Here is a 23,917-nt window from a genome sequence, read left to right on the forward strand (position 1 = left end):
TCTAAATATAGTGGAAATTCGGTAGATACAGAAAATATTTTTCATTGATCATCTGCCTTTCCGCTTAGGATAGTACTGGCTCAATCGTCTAAGCTATTCGCACAAACACGTCATATACGACGTGTTTGTGCGAATAGCTTAGACGATTGAGCCAGTACTACCCTAAGCGGAAAGGATATATATATTAGACATACCCAGACGTGGGTTCGTGTCCCACCTGCGGCCAGTTTTTTCCTCCACCGACATTTTCATATATCTATAGTTTGCACATTTCAATTGAATAAACAATTCACCCTATGCTTTCCTTGTTTTGCTTGTCTGTGGCCCTCATGTGCTTGTGAATTACTAAACAAGCCGGGCCCCTCGGTTCCCCTTCTTCTCGTTCATTATATCATCATTATCATCAGGATCTTATTTTTTGTTTACTGTCCACTGCAAGACGAAAGCCTCTCTCAGCGACCCCCAATTACCCCTGTCTGGCGCCAGCTGATTATAAGCGTCTGCAAATGTCCTAATTTCATCACCTCACCTAATTTTCCGCCATCCTCGACTGCACGTCCCTTCCCTTGGTACCCATCCTACCCTACGCACAAAAGTCAATGGAACGCCTATGTATTTCGTCCCACACTTTGGTAAATATCTCGAAACTGATGTGATCCTGGAAATTCATTTCAAGTGGATGCGTCTTGCAAGCTCACCGGATACAATTCGTAAATTGCAATATGTCGTAATTAACTAAGGAGTTCAATTAGTCAATTTGTTAATTAGTGAATATGTGATTTCGATTTGTCGTGCCGTCATTTGTCGTGCCGTCATATGCCGTCATAATCTGGGATCACGTTACTAAAACTAACACTGCTAAATTAGAGAGAGTTCGAAAGAAAGCGGTACAGTTTATTTATAACTCATATGGCCGTTCATCTATCACTCATCAACTGAATCAAAGTGGTTCGCTTCCAGTCTCTCATAGAAACCGCATCTGTAGTTTAAAGTTCTTTTTTCAATTACTCAAATGGTCAATAGAATCTTAACACATCCAACATTATATCGTACTCCTCTATAAGACAAGACAACGGCACGATTTTACAGTCACACCATTAAACGCTTGAAATAACTCTATAAGTAGTCTTATTTCCCCAGAACGATTACAGATTGGAATATTCTTACTAATGATGCAGTATCACAAACGTCACTACAAATTTTTGGAAGCTATTTTTAATTTCTTAACATCGTTTGTACTACATTATATCCTTGTGTTGCATTTGTGTCTGATATTTTTTCATTTCTTTTCCTTGATCTTGACTTATGATTTATTTATGAATTTATTTGATTTCTTTTGGAATTATGTTTGCTGTTTCCAACGGCTCTTTACCTTTAAGGTCTTTTATAAGATCGCCGTATCAATAAATAAAATAAATAAAAAATAAGAATCCAAGAATTACCACAATACTTGTAACTCGTGTATTTGAATGAAGTAACTTACTTGTAGCACGCGCAAAGCAAAACCCCCAAAATGCACTGACATATATGTTTGCGCGCTGGAGTTTTGTACCGACAGGCAGACGACGCATTAATCACGCCGGACAAGATGCGGGACAAAACTCGCCAGCGCACCTCTAGTCGTACATGCATGCGTATTTTTTCTCGCAACAAGTTGCCGCATTTCTTGGTTATTTGGCAGTCGCAAATTAGCACCTCACCGCACGTCCGTCCGTTCGAGGATTCAAACGCGACACTCGGATCTCCTCACTTCTTGCGCCATCGGTGGGCGCTAGGCACACCGAGATAATGCATCGTAGTATGCGATGAAAGTGAGAACTTTTGTGACGCATTGTGGCCTGCACGTGGTCTCCCGGTGATCGCCGATGCAGCGCTTAGCGGTTGGCGCAAAAAAGCGCCGGTCGCTGCGATTGCCGCGTGTGAATCGCCGAGCACTGTACCAGAAGGAAGCCAACACTGCTCGCAATATTTGTTTTTGCACCGACACTACCGCTGTCAAACGTTATACTTCCAGCTGCATACGCAGTCGAAAGTTATATGGTTCCGGAATCACGGACGGCTTGTTTAGAAAGCCTTCCGCCGTTGCGGGCATTTACCGAAATCGTGAATAGGAACTGTGTGCATACGCAGCCTGAAGAGTTAGCCGCGAGCAAGAGCCCTTGACGTGCTGACTTCACAACTGTGTATGCCAAGATGCCGCATCAAAAGCAAAGTAATGATGAAAATTACGAAACCTAAAAGATGTTGCATACATCGTGAAACACGTACGATTGAACTTATTATGCAAGTTTGAATTATAGGCATAATTGGCTCAGTAAAACGAGTTGTAAAGTTGGTGGCTCGCTGTTTGCTCTCGGTGTCTGTACTCTGTATGTCGTTAGTGGGCTCACTTGTTTCATTGTTGTTGTTGTTTGTTTGCTTGTTTTTTGTTTTGTTTCTAATCTGGAATATTTCTTCAGGTGGCTTTCCAAGTATGCTGTACATAAAATAGAGTTGTTTTCGTATGTAACGTTCCTATTATTAAATGTTCCTGTAGATAGTACCGCATCGGGTTCACATTCTGCAAGCTTGGCCAGACTCACTGAATAAATTGAAATTCTTAATGCATTCTACAGCTGTACGCTTTTCGGATTCTGAAATGAAAGAAATGTAGTTACACTGATTTGGTAAGGGCTAGAAATGGCTAGAAACCCTCTTGTAAGGGCTAAAAACCACGACATCTGCGATTTTTTTTTCCGGTACAGCCGTGTGAATATTATCTAGCATTGTACTGGTCGAGCAGGCGCAAATAAGCTGCACAACTGAATCTCAGCTTTCATGCCTGCAGGCTGCGAAGAGTTTGTGTTTTTCGCAGTGCCTGTGGTGTCCAGACTTTTGCTCGTGAATGTACACTACGTGTTTAGCGCACAGATGTCGTCAGTGTGCACACGACACAGCGTCGCCCTCACCCGCAGGCCACGCCGCCACCCCTGACGCGCCCGCACGAGTCCGAGCCGAAGCTGGTCAAGACTCCCGACGCGCACATCTCGAACGGGGCCTCCAAGGAGGGCATCCCCGACTACGAGGACTCGCAGCACAGCGCACACGTGAGTCACAGCTGGCCTGCTGCTGTGTGCTTCGAGGATTTACGACGCCCGCGAGCCTTATATAATATCACTCGTTTAGGCTGACCACGCCGTAGGCTTCATCGGACTTGTACCGCCGATGCGCGCAAACAGAAGCGCTCGAACATTTGCTACCATCGCTGCGCCACATTCGCTGCAGTGCATCCAACGCTATTTGACGAGTGCCGCGCAGGCATTAGGCCTTTCTGTCGACAGCGCGGAAGGCCTCCTCTGGCCGCGTGGATCCACTCGCGTACCAAATAATGCACGTTGTAGCCTGGGCAACTTCGTTGGTCGCGAAGCTAGGATTGGCGGCGTGTCTAGTGTTCGCGAGGTATGAAGACCGCAAGGAAGCCGGCGAGGCGGTACTTGTTACTTTCCGCATTTCTACTCAGCGCGTCTAGTGTTCGCAGAGCAGCTTGTGCAAGCAGAGCTGTCAGCTCCGAGCAGCCTCTTTCTGCCTGTCTCCCTTCTCCTTCCCCACACTGCTGAGCGTTGTTAGGTGTCAGACATGCGCTATACAATTATACGGTGCGATCAGCAGGCTTTCCTCTTCTATGTCAACCAATCTCTCTCTCCGCAGAGGCTTTCCTAAAAGTATTACGAGGGTGTTGCGATCATTCAGCTGCTACGGGATTGAAGGATGGTGCATGGATTTGTCTAATCCGTGTGCTTGTTGCTCCAAACGTTGTTGTGGTGTTATTTATTTCAATTCACCTCTCAAGCTCGTTTTTCTGAATGCATGAAGTTTCTGTGCAAAATATGTACATTGCGAAGTGTTATCTTTGTACCGCAATGTTTGGCTGAAAATTATCAATTTGCAATGTCCCAAAGTCATTTGAAGCGAGAGTGACGAAGATTAGGCAAATCTATGTACTTTTCAAGACTTGGGACATTAATTGTGAACTAGCAAAAAAATTCGGCGGGTGAGAATCAAAAGCACGGAAAACACGACGCTAGCGCGAGTACACATCAAGATACGATACTAGTAGTATCGTGTTCTCTTGGCTTCTCGTCCTCGTCCTGGCAAGTGCAATACATCCAGTGCGCGCTAACGATTGTGTCTGTTATTACAACCCTACGCGCCGCAAAAAGAGTAACTTTCAAACCGAACGCCGTTTGCCCTTCTCCTCGCGGGCACCGCGCTCCCAGTCTGAGAGTCAACGCCAGACGCGCAAGAGTGCCTACGTACATGTCCGTGCTGTGACGTCACTCATAGTGACACGTGACTTGGAGAATTATTCCAGGCAACATCAGTTATTTGTTTAATCTGCCGCTTCTATAGTCGAATTAAAGCTTACAGAAATAATAAAACACACAAACTTAATGTCTGCGTGTTTTTCTTTTACATCGTACCGCAGCAAGAGAGGTGTACAGCCGTGGGCAAAATTATGCGGACCAGGGGTTGCGCGATAAAGCCAATTTTTGTGGTGATAGCTAATTTACGCCAGGTTTTCGCCTCTTCGCCGTCGCCGCACTTTGAGCCGTGGCCGCACTGTGACGTCACACCACGGGCCTCAATTCTCCGGCAACTCGCCTCGTCACGGCCACCGCTCCTGCCGTTGGGCGCTCGCTGCGCCCTCTGTATGACGTCACACCCCGCGCTCCGCAGCTGTTGTTTACCACATTCCACTCAAGTGTTGTAAAGCTTATATTGGACAGACCGGCAGGTGTCTCAATATTAGACTAAACGAACGTCAGCATTTGCTTAACAATCCCAATGCTTCTCATCTAGCCTCGCATTGTTTTACGTGCGACTGCAAACTATTGTTTGAGGACACAAAAGTCCTTTCTAGACACAAATGCCAAACTACACGAGAAATAATTCAGGCGTATTTCACATAAAGACTAGGAGAAACTTGTGTTAGCCAGGCATCAATATCATTGTTAGACAGTGAATTTCAATATTTGCTCTGCACGTGCGTCAGTGGGAAGTAGTGCTTTTTCTTGTTTGAATTTTTTCGGCTTCACCATTTTCTTATTTGTTTGATCTGGTAACTGTTATCCTTTAGACCATGTGATTTTCTATGCTATGGCATTTTCAATCACTCATATATGTTGTTCTTTCCAATAAAGATTTAGGTGTGAGCTGGCGCTTGTCCTGTCTTCTTCTGCCACTGTCCGTGTTCTTTCGTTCTTAAACCAAGAATATGTTACCGTACCAACTCGTTCATCCTTTTGAAAATTCCTTGCGGTAGCACACTTCTTAGACGGCACATAACTTCCAGCGTATATCCAAAATTTGCTTTGTGTCCTGGTGAGGGACCCTTTAACAATGTCTAAAATCTGGAAAATACACCAACTAGTCCAACTTCTCTAATTTTGTACTGTCCCTCATACAGCTTTTATCTACCGCTCCTCTGTTTGTTTGTTCAAATAGACGAAAATAAGTAAATTTATTGATTACTTGATTGATTTCCATGATTTCGGAACCGTTATACCTGCACCTCCCATACGCACTATAGACCTACACCAGGACGCTACGTCACAAAAATCTCTTTTCGTATAGACCTATGACACGGCGCTACGTCACGATGATGCGGTGGCGTTGTCGTCGGCAGTGACTTTCGCATGGTAGGCACTCCGCGGCCCAGCCGCCGTTTTACCTCTGCGGCCCAGCCGCTCCTCTGTTTGTTCAAATAGACGAAAATAAATAAAGTGACTGATTGCTAGATTGACTCCCATGATTTCGGAACCCATCATTTCCATGATTTCGGATTGCGGTATTTATTCTATTGTTTTGCAACGAACGAAACGCAGTATACCGACGAGCTGCGTTGCGTCGAAATACGCAAGAGGCTCAAGTTTTGATAGGTTCACTGTTGATGAAAACCATCGCAAGCATGGACTGGCGCGGTAAAAAGCGAAAGTTGGATTCTGATACTAGACCATCCATTATGCGCCAATCATTTCGTAACAGTTAAGATCCTTTGTTATTTCGCGAGGCGTGCATTAGCCAACGTATGATCTTAGGAGCGTTTATAGCGTGTCATTACAATTTCTTGCGCACTGTGGGAAAGCTAGATTAGGATTAGCCTTGAATTTAGCTCGATCGAGCACATGCACCTCAAGGCACGTCACATTCAAGTTTATTGTCATCTCAAAGAATTGAGCCACCTGCATTGTAGACATCCTATCACACGTTCACATACCCAGGCAGCACGATCACAACTGCGCTAATTTACCGTGTGTATGCCAGAAACGCGCCGAAACGTGTTAATAAAATTCTGCGCTCGAAATTAAATGTACAGAGTTGGTACAGAGTCGGAGCGATCGGACGGCCTCGGCCAACAGCTCAGATTGCTCGGGCCTACACAGTCGGCGTCGCAGTAGGGTCGGTACTTCGCTGCACCCATCACATAACCGAGGCGATCTTCTATCGGCGCTCACGCGACATTGAAGTCGGCTACAGTTTGCTTTTCACCTGACATGATACTTAATACAACAAAATTATGTCAAATGTGCGCGAGTTTCGTAAAGAAGCGTCCTGTACTAATCCACTGGCATGATCGCGAGCAAAGATCCGACGGCATTTCGTCTCGCAGAGGCAAAGCAAACACTGACCGGCTCAGCAAGGCGGCTCGGCTGTCTTGCATGTACTACGTTTCTTTTGTTGTTCTCACCGATGATGCCGATAAAACCAATTAATTTAAGCCCACGTTAATCGTGTTGTCAAAAAACTTCGAGTGCGCTTCTGCTTCGCCTTTAAGAGTAGAACGTGATAGCGTTATTGGACGCTGTTGACGCCGACACCGTATTTTCTGCGAGATGGGGCCTGATTAAAATTTTTAAAGGCTCGGTTTTCAACATTTTCATCATTGTTTCCTAGAACTAAAGTACAGCGAAACACCATCAGAATTGGAGGAGGCTTAAGCTTCGCCTTTAAGAGTGGAACGCGATAGCATTCAAAGATCCCTGGCTGCTTATCAGGCTTTTTTCTCGTGTATTCAAATTACACTCGGATGCTATCACGTCTGCAGGTTCTGGTTAAGTCGTACTTAACCGTTTTTCTGACTGATTTTACTTTGAGAAATTCAATTCTTGTTCACTAACACCTTGCACCACGTGAAGGACCCGCCAGGTCGGGGTGGTTCGGGACGATGTGGTTCGGCATGATTATTTCCGCCAGACGCCGGTGCTTAGGCCGACACCGACACCGACGCCGGATTTTCTGCGACACGGGGCCCTTAAGGCTGTCGCGTTCAAATGGCTCGCCCTACTGGCCCTGCGAAAGTGGATGTCCAGCGAAGCTGTTGAAAACCGCCTCTACAACTGCTGAGGGAATATTGTTTATGAATACGAGATCATATATTATATGGCCCAAAAGCGAAAAATTAGGCGTCAACATCCGATGGCACCAAAACACACGTGACCAAGTGGTGACGTCACGGTTGATAAGATGACGAAACGTGATTACGTCATCACCTCAAACATCGCTTGATGACGCCATCATCACACCAAAGGTCTAGGGTTGAAGTCACGTCAAACGTTACGTTACATGATAACGGCATCGTCACGTCACGATATCACATGATGACATCGTTGGATAGCGTCATTGTGCGAAACGTGACGTCAAGCGATGACGTATTCGTCAAGTGATGATTCCACGTGGTGACGTCATCTGATGCCTCTTGGAGAAGTCACTCACTGTGCGCTTCCCGCTTCCTTTGCACTGTCTCCAGGATCGGCCTACATTTTATTGCGATGGCAATTATATGGACACTTCAACCGGATTTCTGCCGTCGCCGTCGTCGTCGCCGTCACCGTGAGGTTCCCTATAGATAAAATCTTCGCCGCGCGCCGTATGCCCGAGCGGAAGCGTGCGGGGACGCGCGTTATCACGGAGAGCGAACGCACTCAATCACCCACGCGCAAGCAAGGAAGCGGGAAGCCAGGGCCGGAGGGAGCGCGGGGGGGCGGCGCACTTCTACGCTGCCAACAACCGCGCTCGTCGCTCGTCCGCACCGTCTCTTATCTCCACACGGCTCTGACCTTTATGCGCCGTGCATTCGCCGCTTAGTTTCCGTTGAAGCGATAGACCGCACGTACCTTCGCCCGCTGCACGGCGTATGCGCTAGCTGCCAGCGTTTTGACAGTCGTTGGCTGCAGTCATTCAGTGTGATCTATTCATGTTTGCTTGTGCGCGCTCACACCATGCTTGTTCATTCAGTTAGGAATAGTCGGGCCACATTTTCCAACGCACGCTACACATGCAACGCTGCCAAGATCGGCAGTGCAGCACTACAGGTGTGTCCCTTCGCACGCGCTGCCCACAGTAAGCGCTTCACATCAACACCACCGTTTCACACGCGCCTTCTCGTGGTCATCGAGTCTCTCTTCATGTCGGTCTACTTACGCCGCAGCACACCTGCTTAGTTAATCAGCTCATGTTTACTACAACTCATATTGCTACCAAAGCCGCTCACCTTACTTCGTATGACATTGCTGTGTTGCCATCGCATTCATTGCTTCGCCCTTAGGGCGAAACTGTGACATTTTTGTGTGTGTGTGTGAGCACCGCGCACGCGGTCACGAAAAATCCGGACCAACTAGAGGCTAACAGCTTCGCTGTATAAGAAAAGGAAAATCATGTGAATCATACGCACTGTGGGAATCTGTGTAAGCGACGCTTTGTATGCTGTCTGCTTTGATTGACGATCATTAGTGGTGATGTTGACGGCAAATGGTTAATTTTTTCAGGATTTAGTGCAATATACGATAGTGGTGAATTCATGTTAAACGTTACCTTGCGTGCACCAATGCTGTTTGTCTGCGTAATACACAGAACACACAGCGAGGCGTGTTTTGTTGACGTGTTGTTCTGCAGAATTATTCATAACCTCCGAGAAGGTTAGCATTGTCATTTCCTCAGACGGCACATCACATCGTGGTAGAAGTGGTAAACTTAATTGAATTATGGGGCTGTACGTGTCAAAACCACAGTCGGATTTAGGGGCACGCAGTAGTGGCGGACTCCGGATTAATTTTGACCCCCTAGGGTTCTTTAACATGCACCTAAAATGAAATGTTTATTAAATGCGAAGCATTTCTTGGCGAACATTTGCTACTTTGACAGTATCTATCTATCTATCTATCTATCTATCTATCTATCTATCTATCTAGCTGCCTACGTCTTAGTGCTCTCATGGTCATTTCGTTACCTTGGTATGTACCAAATTTGGTAGACTATGATAAGAGTATATGACGAACATAAATGACATGTCATGACATGAATGTCATGACATGCGTGTCGTGTAGGTCATGAAACAGTCACCTACGTCTTGGTGCTCTCATGGTCGTCTCGTTAACTTGGTAGGTACCAAAATTGCGCTAGTATGACAGGAGTGTATGGCGAACATAAGTGATGGGTCATGACTTAAATTGCATGACCTGCGTGTGATGTAGGTCATGATAATGACTCAGCGAAAAAAATTCAATGACTCAAAAGCCACTGGAGTGGGGTCGGACGTGGGCACTAAGTGAAGGACACACTAAAGGATGATGGTAGAAATTGTAGTCATGACCATGACTGAGCAAAAATGACAATGACTCAGCCAAAAAAGATTAACACTAAAAAACACGAATGAGTTCGGACATGGGCACTAAGTGAAGGAAACACTAAATGATGATGGTAGAAATCAGTCATGAGCTAGACTAAGCAGAAATGACAATGACTCAGCCAAAAAAGATTAACACTCAGAAACCACTGAAATGTGTGTGGACATAAATGATAGGTCATGGCATGAATGTCGTGACATGCGTGTCATGTAGGTGAAGAAACAGCGGCCTACGCCGCGGTGCTCCCCTGGTCGTTTTAACTTGGTAGGCTCCCCTCCCCGTACACTACTTCGCATAATTTCGATTCCCACAGGGCGTGGGATCTGCCGGCCTTTTTATTGCGATAGCAATTATATGGACACTCCAAAGAAGATTTCTGCCGTCGCCGTCGCCGTGAGGTTCCGTATGACGTCAATGGAGATGAAATCGTCGCCTCACACCGCCGAACGCTGTATGTGCGAGTGAAAGGGCGCGAGGGACGCGCGCTTTCACGGGGAGTGAACCCACGGCGGAGAACAAACGCGCGTCCTGCGCCGTGCTTCCTTAAGGGCTGCAGAAGTAGGTGTCTCTTTCCTCCTTTACAATCACCATATATGTAGAGCAAACGCGCCTTCTTCCGACGCGCGAAAGGCCGTGGGGGGGGGGGGAGAGGGAGGTGACGTTTAGCTGCGGCACCAAGTGCCTATTTCTATCAGAGGCTCCGGCAACAGTCAGCAACGCCGCACGCATTTTGTGCGAACGCGGGCAAAACGTCGACGGCGTCGACCTTAGTTCTGCGTGTTGCCGGTGCTGCTGCATGTCCAAGTTTATACAGCTGATAAAGCTACTATCATTACTACGCCTAGCTCTCTACAAATTTGCTATCGCAATTGATGCTTCGCCTTTCAGGTGAAACTGCGACCACTTTTTCCCCTTACAATTACGTAGTAGCCAGGGAGAGGGGCCGTAGGGCAGAAAGTTGCTTGATCCAGCTTGAATACCGCTCGGCGCCCGCTGATCACATGACAGCAGTTGGTGAACATGGCTGTCACAGTTATACGTTCTACTTCATTTCTAACGCATTTCAGACTACCACAAAATAGCAACGCCTACATAAAAGCGAGTAAACATTCATAACGATATAACAGTACATACATTATCGTTAAGTTATGAGAAAGAGTGCAAGCACTAACACATTTCCTGGCAGCGTTATTAGAAATCTATTTATTAATTGCAGAATAAAAAAGAAATGTCGCAGGAATTAGACAATTATTACTAGTAAAAAACAAATTGTACATATATTTATTATTATTCTAGCACTAAATGGGCTCAAGGAGGCGAAGAAAAAATGTTGCAGTGGCTTAGCTCGGCTATGCCAGGATATACGTAGCGTTAGCAAAGGTTCAGCTGATTATTCTTAGCTTTACTGGTTGTCTAGATTGTCAAGGATTAGCTTGATTGTCATGCTTACTGCTGCTCCAATGACACACACAAACGCCAGTCAGAAGCGCAGCGGCTCCAGCGCAGTGTCAGACGGCGACTGCACAGCGAGCGCGCGCCGGCGCCAGTGCATCTACCACGGCTACGACGTCACTCCTCTGGAATGCGCAGACCGGCGGCGGTGAGTCGCGCGCGGCGGCGGCGGAGTGCGCGAGAGGTGCCGGCTCCGGTAGCTCCGGTGCGCAAGCCGTGTGACATCACTGATCCTTGCGCATGCGCAGCACGGCTCTTGATGTGCCGCGCGAAACGGGCTTGGCTAGGCCAGTGTAGCTAACGCTACAAAAGAAGCAGATCTTTCTGTGATAATCCTTCAAGTAAAACATTATTCTCCTCAAGGATATTAAGACAGAGTGGCAAGGTGATACGTGGTGCGGCAAAAGGGTAAACCAGGAAACATGAGAACAATAAACAGCAGCCTTGTACATGCATAGTATTCTGAAAACGTATAGCGCAGTTATTTTAGGGCTTTAGACTTTGTGAAGTATTCTTCAGTATGTGTGTACCATGAAGAAAAACCCATAATTCTGAGTATTTTATTATTCTGTTTATTAGTTTTTCTCCATACTGACAAGCAGTAAGTGATGACTAGTAAAAAGAATGCATTGTAAATAAAATTTTTCCTTTGTGCTGGTAGCCCATGCCTGCGACGGCATAAATATTTCTTTCAGTTACTTTCTCGCACACATTTTTAATGTGTGCCTCCGAAGTAAGTGCCTCAGAAGAAACAACACCCGAGCACTTTATTGACGGTACAACTTCGATTATGTCGCTACGCATAACAAGTGCAAAATTACTGCGAATGCTTTTGTTTTAGAGCGCTTTCCTGCGTCGGCGTAACCGAGCGTAACCGAGACGCGAGGAGGAAAGCGGAGGAGGGGGTGCAGCGGAACCGTGAGGCGGACAGCGTGGGAAAGGGTATGGCTCAAGTGTGAGAAGAAAAGCGCGGCGATGGTGGCTAGGAGATGGCGCCAGAGTAGGGTGCGTCGTCTGGGAGGCCTGTCTGCGGCGGCTGCTCTGAATCGCGCCCACCCGTCACCCAATCGCTGCCTCTCGCGATCTCCAGATTAGCGAGGCCGTCGCGCCACACTTCGCTCCGCTTGCCACGTGCCGGACGAGACAGACTGTCCGCGCCAGCGGACAATGAAAACTTGTATAGAGCTGCACTCAAATTTCGCATTAGGAAGTATCGTAATCGTCGGTAAACTTTTTTACATTGCTTTTGTGTAAAGGGTTCACTTTTAAGCGATTTTGGTTGTCCACTGACGCTATTTCAGGAATTTATTGCCATGCATTCATAAGCATGACCAGTGCTGCCCGAAGCTAACATAGTTAGGTCATCTGCATACGCGATTAGATTAACTAATACAGGGTTGTAGAATGTCATTGATGTATAACAGGAGCATCAGGGGACCTGGTATGCTGCCTTGTGGTACACCGGATATGAGTGGTTTTATCGATGATGATGGAAAATTGGGAGCCATCATTTGTTCACGATAACTAAAATAGAACTTTATAAGGACCAAACCAGTTCCTCCGATGCCATAATGATTAAGTTTGTGTACTAATAAGTTATGGTTAAGCAGATCGAAAGCTTTGGAAAAGTCTACATAAATGCCAAGAACCAGTTGTTTTTGTTCTAAAGCGCTAATAAATATTTATTTTTGTTTATTGAGCGCCATTGCCATTCTCGGAGATCTTTTTTGCCTGAACCCAAACTGGTCATCGGATAGAAAAGAATGCTTATCAAAAAATCTGCTTTCTGACATAAATTATGTTTTCTATCCCTTTAGCTAAAACCAGAAGGATTGAAATTGGTCTACAATTGGGCATGTCTGACGAAGAGCCTTCATTATGTACAGCAACAGCCTTGGCAATTTGCATTTCGGCGGCAAGGTACCGGTGCACATTGCGGGTTATAAATGTGGGTTAACACAGGGGCCAAGAATTCAATGACGTATGTAAAATATTTTATTTGAAAACCATTTTTATCCTCAGATTTACTCAGGCGAAGATTTTTACATACATATTGTCATTACTGCCCTTTTTCAACTGCAAGACAGACACAGGGACTCTAGACCACCTGGTGTCTGATATGCGTAGTCGGAAGGTGACTCAGATGGACAGGAAAGGGTTCTAGTAACATTTGCAGAAAATTGATTGAACTCTTTGGAAAGCTGAGTACTACTTTGAACATGTCCGTCATAACATTGGTGTTATGTTTTCTTTTTTTTTCGAAAATTTAGAAGCTTATTTATTTCAGCCGAATGAACAGTTGATTTTCCAGTGGATGAATACAGGGAACGTCATTAAAAATATTCAAGCACTGCATTCGCAATTCTTGGTTTAATTGGTTCCGTAATACTTTGTTATAGAGCAAATTTTCGGCAGCTTCAGATTTTACAAACTGGGCGTACATTTTTTGTTTTGTCTTTATTTTTAGTAGGTCTCTGGGTAAAAAAAAAGGCCGTAACCTTGGTTACCAAACAACTCATCAGATGATCACAAAGAAAAATAACACGGACCAAATGTTCTTACAAAGTCGAGATCCAGATGATTTCACTAAGTTCAAGTCGTTTCGTAATGGACTAATTGCTTTATTGCGAAGAACCACAAACATGTTTAGTGGTGTCACTGACCAAAAAATTGTTTGGAGTGAGTTAAACTCACTATTAGGGCGCTCTTACTCTGCTAACCCTGACAGTATACTTCTAGAAGGCAGTATTGTAGTGGCATTGAACTTGCAGACAAATTGAATGACTATTTAACTAGTATCGTTGGGGACTAGCGCGCATGAGTCGGGCGCACTTGATGCTATGATTAACCACCTAAATAGCATATTTCTTCCTTCTTGTAGTAGTGCTGAAGTGCTGTTCATTTTTGAACAAATGAAAATGAGCGAAAGCGAAGACCCGTTCGGTCTTAAATTGAAACCTATTATCTATGTTATTGATGAAATCAACCTTGTACTAACTGACATATATAATCTATCTTTAAAATTGCGAATGATTTCCGCAGCAAATGAAGAAAGCAAAAGTTATCCTTAGGCATAAAGGAGGCTCCAAAAACGAAAGAATTGAGTGTCATTCCACTCTGCAAAGGTGGATGACCGGCAAAGCTGTGTATGTCGTGATTGACCGTTGCTCCGGTGAAACGTTCCAAGTTTGCGGAATCGGGGCCACATGGACGGTTCGCATTTCTTTCCGCCTCGCGGTCCTGGCGGGCAGTACGCTTACGCTTGGCGTCCGCTGCCCGCTCATCGTCGGCGGTCTCCTTCCGCCGCCGCCGCGCCCATTCCCTTTTCTGTTCACGCCGTCGTTCTTGTAGGCACAGTGTTCTTCTTCAGACCGTACAACACGCGGCCTACCTATTTCACAGTCAGAGCAGAACTGAGGAAATGAGCCTACGTAGAGCATGACGTCAGGAGACAGAAGACACTCACATTGGTTGGCACTAGTTTGAATACGCGGGATGGCGTATACGTGTATGTTGCGAACGTAGATATGGCCGACGTGGGTCAGAGTGTAGTATCTGTTATGATCAGCTTAATATCTGATACGGGTTGTATTTGAACTCAAAATATTAAACCTATTTTTGCAAATTTGCGTAATGCTTTAAGCCTGCTTCACCTCCGCCGGGGGTCAGCCCGGTATTGCACTATCGTCGGGATCGCCCCAGGGTTTTCGGTCTACAGACATCGATCCGCTTGAAACTAGCCGCATACAGCTTTGCTGTAAAACACGTTCAATGTACCAGAAAAAGTTCGCTAAACTGCCACTCGGAGGACATTGCACCGCCGTGAACATGGTCTCGTCCAGATTCAGCTGTTAGCATTCACAGTCAGGAGAAGACAGCGTGAAATTTTGTTTCAGTTACAGCAGTCCCGCTTTGAATTTGTATTTATATCCCACCTCCTCTGCGATTTGACCTATTTAGAGCGAAATTGGAATAATCGCTGAGCACAAAAATAGGGAAATCATTCTGGTACCATGTTTCACTAACATTATCAGATCAAAAGACAAGTTGAAAGAATCAAAAAGCATATGCATGTCATCAATATTGCTAGGAACAGAGCGACGACTTATGCGAAGTGTTCGAAGGCAATATTCATTTCAAAATTGATTCAGGTTCACACGGGTAGATAAGGAAGAGCAAGCCATAATGGCAGCAAACACCTTACGTTAGCTTACTATAACCACGTCACTGCCCGCGAAGTATTGATGACAGGGACTACCTTCACACTTTCGCGAGAACACGTGACCCCCTCGAACCACAAAAATATAGTTACTGCAAATTCCACTGAGCATCACGTTGTTCTTTTTTTATTTTTTTTTGCTCTTTTTCTGACAGCCTGTGCCAGCAAGCGCTTTCGATCCGGGCATACGTGGGTAGTTATATACATGGGTGTCGATGCTTCAAAACCAAGTTTATCACAAGACAGCTTCTTTCTTCTGGCCTTTTGCAAAACATGGCCTCGCTTTCGACGATGAATGAGCTGCGCTATGTTTTTGCTGGATATATAGATTGCCCGGCAAAGCTACTAGGTGGCACACGCTAATGTCAGACGGGTTAGATACTTTCAGCGATGTTTTTCCCTATTTTTTCCATAATTTTTGCCAAATCTTCGTTCGTGTTTACTGACATTCCCTTGGTTTTGAGGTTCATGTTACGGGAATACAGTTCACACTCTACCAGGAGAGCGTCATTCATCTTCATTGAGCATCCAAAGATTGCACCGTTCTTTAGCCTCTCATTCTCTGACCCTTCTGGAATTATTTTAACTCAGCAATTTCTTCCACCATTCAGCGTTTCTTCGTATCTGTCTCTAATAACTGACAGACTGGGTTTAAATCCCTGAGCTCGTTGCGGATGTCCCGGTCCAAGCATTCCCTAAAATACTTCGTCCATTTAAATTTCCGTCTTAGCTCTTCAATAGCAGAGGCCAGCACTTTGCTCATCTTGACATAACGAATGACGTTCACTATACAGAGGTATCACAACTACACTAGTACAGTATACAGTAATGGCAACAGCGACGTGGAAGACTTCCATTACGGCTGCCATGCAAAACACAACCACTGCTGCCGTGCAAACACCGTATTCTGAAGTGTCCGAGTATTTATAGTCGCTCTGAATCAGAGTACACGAGCGTTTCTTATTTAGCCCCGGCCGAAATGTGGCTGCCAACGGTCGTGATTGAACCCGCGACCTCGAGTAACGGTATAACCGCAAAGCTACCGCAGCGGGCAGAGGAGTGTTGATTTGACGTGCAGACGTTTCCGTAGTGACGCCTAGGCGCTACGGTGCTTTAGGGCGGATTTGCATCTGCACGCCCTACGTCAGGTTGTCAGCTCGGCAAGTTTGCATGGTGTTTATTTTATTGCGATAGCAATTATATGGACACTCAAAAGCAGATTTCTGCCGTCGGCGTCGCCGTCGCCGTGAGGTTCCGTATGACGTCAATGGAGATGAAATAGTCGCCGATGATGATGATGATGATAAGTGGTTCTTGAGGGAAAGGGAAAGGTTGGCGCTATCTTCTGCAGCCCTTGAGGGAGCACGGCTCAGCGCCAAGTCGCCGAGCGCCGAACGCTGTATGTGCGAGTGAAAGGGCGCGAGGGGCGCGCGCTTTCACGGGGAGTGAACGCACGGCGGAGAATAAACGCGCGTTCTGCGCCGTGCTCGCTTAAGGGCTGCAGAAGTAGGCGTCTCTTTCCCCCTTTACAATCACCATATATGTAGAGCAAACGCGCCTTCTTCCGACGCGCGAGAGGCCGTGGTGGAGGGGGGGGGGAGGGAAGGGATGCGACGTTTAGCTGCGGCACCAAGTGCCTATTTATATCAGAGGCTCCGGCAACAGTCACCAACGCCGCACGCATTTTGATGCGAACGCGGGCAAAACGCCGACGGCGTCGACAACAGTTCTGCGTGTAGCCGGTGCTGCTGCATGTCCAAGTTTAAACAGCTGATAAAGCTAATATCATTACTACGTATAGCTCTCTACAAATTTGCTATCGCAATTGATGCTTCGCCTTTCAGGTGAAACTGCGACAACATTTATTGCGATAGCAATTATGTGGACACTTCAACCGGATTTCTGCCGTCGCCGTCGCCGTGAGGTTCCCTATAGATAAAATCTTCGCCGCGCGCCGTATGCCCGAGCGGAAGCGTGCGGGGACGCGCGCTATCACGGAGACCGAACGCACTAAATCTCCCACGCGCAAGCAAGAAAGCGGGAAGCCACCGTAGGAGGGAGCGGGGGGGGGGGGGGGCGCATTTCTACTCTGCCAACAACCGCGCTCGTCGCTCGCCCCGCACCGTCTCTTATCTCCCCACGGCTCTGACCTTTATGCGCCGTGCATTCGCCGCTCAGTTTCCGTTGAACAGATAGACCGCACGTACCTTCGCCGCCGCCGCTTGCTGCCAGCGTTTTGACAGTCGTTGTCTGCAGTCATTCAGTGTGATCTATTCATGTTTGTTTGTGCGCGCTCACACCACGCTTGTTCATTCAGTTAGTAATAGTCGGGCCACATTTTCCAACGCACGCTACACATGCAATGCTGCCCGGATCGGCAGTGCAGCGCTACAGGTGTGTCCCCTTCGCACGCGCTGCCCACGGGCAGCGCTTCTCATCAACACCACCGTTTCAACACGCGCTTCTCGTGGTCAGCGAGTCTCTCTTCATGTCGGTCTACTTACGCCGCAGCACACCTGCTTACTTAATCAGCTCATGTTTACTACAATTCATATTGCTACCAAAGCCGCTCACCTTACTTCGTATGACATTGCTGTGTTGCTATCGCATTCATTGCTTCGCCCTTTAGGGCGAAACTGTGACATTTTTTTTCAGAAATAGCAGAAACGTACCGTGCGTAAACTTCCAGTTTGTCCTCAACTGCTGTGGTGTCTACGGGTAACGTTTCTTGCCTTCGTTCGTCGACTTTTCCCTCTGTTGGCAGAGTAGACGCCACCCCAACCCCTCCCTCCCGCGCTGCCTTCCCGCTTTGCTCCTTTCGCGTGGGAGATTGCGTCGCCAGTTCCCCTTGTGCTCGGTTCCAAGATACGCATTTGGTGCCGCAGCACAGCGTCGCCCCTCTCCCTCCCTCCCATACCCCCATAGCCTTTCGCGCGACGGAAGTCGTGTTTGCTCTCCGCCGTGCGTTCGCTCTCCGTGATAGCGCGCGTCCCCCGCGCGCCTTCACTCGCACATACGGCGCGCGGCGACGATTTTATCGTCCTCGGTCTTTAATGGAAACCTCACGGCGACGGCAGAAATCCGCTTGAAGTGTCCATATAATTGCTATCGCAATAAAATAGGCAACGGTTGAACATAGTGCATGCTAAAATTAATTATGCGGTTTTACGTGCCAAAACCACCATCTGAGTATGAGGCATGCCGTAGTGGGGGACTCCGGAATAATTTGGACCACCTGGGATTCTTTAACGTGCACATAAATCTAAGTACACGGGTGTCTTCTGCATTTCACTGCCATCAAAATGCGGCTGCCGTGGCGGGGATTCTATCCCGCGACCTCGTGCTCAGTATCCCAGCGTTGAAACCTATAGCTTTATATAAAGATGAGAGAGAGAGAGAGAATGCATAGAAAGGCAGGGAGTTTAATCAGGTGTAGTTCCGGTTGGGTACCCTGCACGGGGTAGCAAATATTCCGCAACTGCTTTGACTTCTACTCTGCTAGAGTCGAGCAGGCGAAAACACTCTGCACTTTTACGAGAGCGCTTGCGGATATATTTCCAAACTCCGCCGGCCTGTCGGAGGCGCTCTTACCGAGAATAAAATATGTGAGTCGTGATCCCGCTTATAGAGGTGTTTGCAGAGAGCTTCTCTGTGCACGCAATCTTTATGATTTAGGGCCGTGATAATTTTCAGAGAACCAGTGGGGATATTTAGAGTGTTTAGGTCTGTAATGGGGATTTATTTGCGCGCACTGCTCAAAACAAGCTCTTTAAACTGGTCTACTTGCCTATAACATTGGTTTTGACTATAACCAGTGAGAGTGACAGTCCAACAGGCTGCATTTGTTCTGTATATAATGATTCTAATGTGTGTATGTAATTGTGTTCCAATCAACTCCGGATGTATTAAAATTACCAAGAAGGATTACTCTGTGCTTGCTACGGGAAGATACTACCTTTTCAATACGAGAGATGACGTCGAATTTCTCATGTATGTTCGTGTAAACAAAGTAAGTTGTTGACTTTAAAAAACAATTGGTACATTTCGACTGGGGTGGGAATCGCACCCGGCCTCCAGTGTGCGCGACGAGCACGGTTCGCCGACGCACAGGCGGCTCTGGCTTTAAAGGTGTGCCTAGTGCGTGCGTCATTGGCCACGTGACGGCGCAGCAAATGGGGAGTAGATGACGCCACGTCATGAGTGTATAGGCGTACACGTGTTTGCAAACAACGGTAGGCACCGTCGATATATTGTAGGTCTTATAGCGCTGTCGCGTAGGCTCCGCCCACATTCGCCGCCACCGCTGGCACGCGTAGGATGGCGCACTTTTCTTGGGGAGGAGGGGGGTGCCGATATCTTTATTTAAGTATGGGGCACACGGTAGGGGAGGGGGGGGACTCCTGAACAATTGTGACTACCCGGGCTTCTTTAACGTGCACTCAATGCACGTTCTTTCATTTCGCCCGCATCGAAATACGGCCAAACGAGATGGTAGGCCTAGCTCGCTGACCTGCCGCAATGACGGCACCTGCCATCTGGCCGCAGCTCGTCATAGCACGCTCATTTTATTGCGATAGCAATTATATGGACACTTAAACCGGATTTCTGCCGTCGGCGTCGTCGTCGCCGCCGTCGCCGTGAGGTTCCCTATAGATAAAGTCTTCGCCGCGTGCCGTATGCCCGAGCGGAAGCGTGCGGGGACGCGCGCTATCACGGAGAGCGAACGCACTCAATCTCCCACGCGCAAGCAAGGAAGCGGGAAGCCAGCGCCGGAGGGAGCGGGGGGGGGGGGGGGGGGGCGCACTTCCACTTTGCCAACAACCGCGCTCGTCGCTCGCTCGCACCGTTTCTTATCTCCACACGGCTCTGACCTTTGTGCGCCGTGCATTCGCCGCTCAGTTTCCGTTGAAGCGATAGACCCACGTACCTTCGCCCGCTTCTGCGGCGTATGCACTTGCTGCCATCGTTTTGACGGTCGTTGTCTGCAGTCATTCAGTGTGATCTATTCATGTTTGTTTGTGCGCGCTCACTCCCCGCTTGTTCATTCAGTTAGTAATAGTCGGGCCACATTTTCCAACGCACGCTACACATGCAATGCTGCCCGGATCGGCAGTGCAGCGCTACAGGTGTGTCCCTTCGCACGCGCTGCCCACGGGAAGCGCTTCTCATCAACACCACCGTTTCACACGCGCCTTCTCGTGGTCATCGAGTCTCTCTTCATGTCGGTCTACTTACGCCGCAGCACACCTGCTTACTTATCAGCTCATGTTTACTACAATTCATATTGCTACCAAAGCCGCTCACCTTACTTCGTATGACATTGCTGTGTTGCTATCGCATTCATTGCTTCGCCCTTAGGGCGAAACTGTGCCATTTTTTTGACAACACCTTTACTGTGGGTTTAAATTAATTGGTTTTATCGGCATCATCGGTGAGAACAACAAAAGAAACGTAGTACATGCAAGACAGCCGAACCGCCTTGCTGAGCCGGTCAGTGTTTGCTTTGCATCTGCGAGACGAAATGCCATCGGATCTTTGCTCGCGATCATGCCAGTGGATTAGTACAGGACGCTTCTTTACAAAACTCGCGCAAATTCGACAAAATTTTGTTGTATTAAGTATCATGTCAGGTGAAAAGCAAACTAGCCGATTTCAATGTCGCGTGAGCCGCGATAGAAGCGATCGCCTCGGTTGTGTGATGGGTGAAGCGAAGTACCGACCCTACTGCGACGCCGACTGTGTAGGCCCGAGCAATCTGAGCTGTTGGCCGAGGCCGTCCCATCGCTCCGACTCTGTATCGACTTTGTACATTTTATTTCGAGCTCGGAATTTCATTAACGCGTTTCGGCGCGTTTCTGACGTCCACACGGCAATTAACGCAGTTGTGACCGTGCTGCCTGGGTATGTGAACGTGTGACAGGATGTCTACAATGCAGGTGGCTCAATTCTTTGAGGTGACAATAAACTGAATGTGACGTGCTTTGAGGTGCATGTGCTCGATCGAGCTAAATTCAAGGCTAATCCTGATCTAGCTTTCCCACAGTGCGACAAGAAATTGTAATGACACGCTATAAACGCCCCTAAGATCATACGTTGGCTAATGCACGGCTCGCGAAATAACAAAGAATCTAACTATTACGAAATGTTTGGCGCATACTGGATGATCTGGTATGAGAATCCAACTTTCGGTTTTTACCACGCCAAGCCCGTGCTTGCGACAGTTTTCATCAACAGTGAACCTATGAAAACTTGTGCCTCTTGCGTATTTCGACGCAACGCAGCTCGTCGCCATACTGCGTTTCCTTCGTTGGAAAACCATATAATAAAAAACCGCACACGTAGAACCCGCACACACCCCCGCGAAACCCAGCGGCTACTGAGGTATAACGGTGGCTCAGCCGCCGGAGTGCCTACCATACGAAAGTCACTACCGACGACAGCGCCACTGGCATCTTCGTACGCAGCGCGGGTGTCGTAGGCCTATACAGAAAGATATATCAAACTCTATGGGACGCCCTGGTAAACACCCGACCATTGAGGACGGAAGCTGACTACAGGGGACTGAAAAACGAGAGGATGCGCCACTCATGCATTAATTACGTATGCACGCGCAGACGCCCCCCCCCCTTCCCTCTGCTATGATGGAATTAACGCGTTCGTTATGCCGTACCGTGCATCGCACAAACATATTCAGCGAAATCTTCATGAAACGGGAACTGTCGAAGACATGTGCAGCATTATATTTCGGTCCCGCGTGGTGCGGAATGTGTATGTTCGGCAATGTGAATATGTACGCCTCCCTGCTCGTATTTCCGCACAGCATATATAAATAAATCGCGCATACTACATCAGCATAACCCCCACATACATTATTACCACGCATAACAGATTCCGCACCATGTCAACCGCCATATATCATGCTATAGCATTATATGGCGGTCCAAGAATTCGCGTATACTTATATCTTGTTCAGTTCCCGCTCAGAGAGATGTCGTTTAATTTTTATATCTCTATTCTAGAGGCTTGTCTCTCGACTAGACACTTAGGTACTTGTTCTTGTGTCCTTGCTTGCGGTCTAGAAGAGTATTGTACGTACTTGCCGCGATAGCGCAGTCGCTATGGCGCTGAGCTGCAGAGCTCGAGATCGCGGGTTTCCATCCCGGCCGCGGTGGCTGCATTTCGATGGAGGCGAAATGTGAAAACACTTGTGTGCTCAGATTTTCGTGCAAGTTAAAAAAAAAACAGGTGGTAAAAGTTATTCCGGAGTCTCCCACCACGGCGTGCCTCATAATCAGATCGTTGTTTTGCACGCAAAAACCCAGAATTACTTATTATTTGCGCGAGTTCTCAAAACAATACAATTCAGTCCATTGGAGACCACCTTCCTGATGGAGGCAATCACTTTCCCCATTTTCCCCCTCGTGGACAGAGCAGGGGCCAAGGTTACGACTCTTGGAAGAGTACGAGAGTTACTTCTCCAAAATCGTCATCTCCACAGCGAAGAGACCAGGGCGTCGGCCAGCGAGGTAAGCGGCGCGGGAACACCGCCGTACCATTATTCAATGGCGGCAGTGCGCCAGACAACGTAGCTCGGAAAAGTGCATTGAGTGTGTTCGCAGCAACTTATAGCCCTTAGCACCGACGCGCCCCCCCGACGCGCTCCCCGGGATCAGCCACCCCTGCTCTTGACCCGGCCTGCAGCTTTTTGCGTACGTTTACGCAAACGGTTGAAATGCTGGGCGGAAACTGTGCGCGGTAGTTCAAGCGGCTAAACAGCGGATAGCAAGGCAACACTATTACGCTATAAACACTAAACACTATCAGGTTACAAATAATATGTGACGCCTCGCCGGCTCAGAGTAGTTGAGGAAATCGATTTCTGTCGTAAAACAAGTATTGACAAATTGCCCTATGTGAACTACATGAACGAGATAATTGAAATAATGTTGTCGTAATACTACACTATACAAAATGTGCACAGATAAATTTAGGACTGCACTAAAACCAAATCAGAAAACTTTAGAAAAGGGCATTCAACAATCGATTGCATCTATGTCACTGATGCCGTAGTTGACAAGTATGGAGAATCCAGCCCCGTCTATGAGCTCCAATTGTTACGGAAAGACGTGTGATCCACCAGAAATGACAGTTGTCGTTGGAACATTAAGGTAAGGCGGAAGGCATTTCGATACAGTCGAACCCGGATATATCGAATCTGAAGGGAATCACAAAAAAAAAGTTGATATAGGTCATCCGATATATGAAATAATAGGCCCTGAGGCAAACAGCAGCTTACCGATTGGTGCGTTCGAGGGCCGCTAACTTACGGCACGCCACTCGAAAGAGAAAAGTAAGCACACTTTATTTACATGCAAAAAAATTCAGATTTTTTTTCTTCTTCGAAATGAAGTTGAAGATGCTCGTCTCGATCTTGTCAAGACTGTCGACGTGCGAAAGCCCTGTGCCTTCCATATCAACTCAACCCACACGAGGACGCGATAAAAGACGCAGTTTCTCCCGAAAGGCGAAGCATCGATTGCGATAGCAAATTATTAGAGAGTGAAACAACAGCAGTGGGCAAATT

General features: G+C 47.3%; 1 protein-coding gene and 1 non-coding gene across 2 annotated transcripts in view; both read left to right on the forward strand.

Annotated features, from left to right (window-relative positions):
- Window positions 1-2,954: 2,954 nt before the first annotated feature.
- LOC119435429 (indolethylamine N-methyltransferase) overlaps window positions 2,955-23,917 on the forward strand; it is a gene marked incomplete at its 5' end in the record, with an annotated part of 34,477 nt that continues 13,514 nt past the window's right edge. Inside the window, 2 exons of the mRNA XM_049659833.1 lie at window positions 2,955-3,086; window positions 22,656-22,859. Of these exons, the coding sequence (XP_049515790.1) occupies window positions 2,955-3,086; window positions 22,656-22,859 (336 nt within the window). The remainder of the gene's footprint in view (window positions 3,087-22,655; window positions 22,860-23,917) is intronic.
- LOC119435430 (U2 spliceosomal RNA) lies at window positions 14,640-14,821 on the forward strand. The gene has a single exon (XR_005188840.1). It is a non-coding gene; the product is annotated as a U2 spliceosomal RNA (small nuclear RNA).

The sequence above is a fragment of the Dermacentor silvarum genome, unplaced genomic scaffold (genome assembly GCF_013339745.2).
Source record: "Dermacentor silvarum isolate Dsil-2018 unplaced genomic scaffold, BIME_Dsil_1.4 Seq7, whole genome shotgun sequence".
NCBI classification, from domain to species: Eukaryota; Metazoa; Arthropoda; class Arachnida; order Ixodida; family Ixodidae; genus Dermacentor; species Dermacentor silvarum.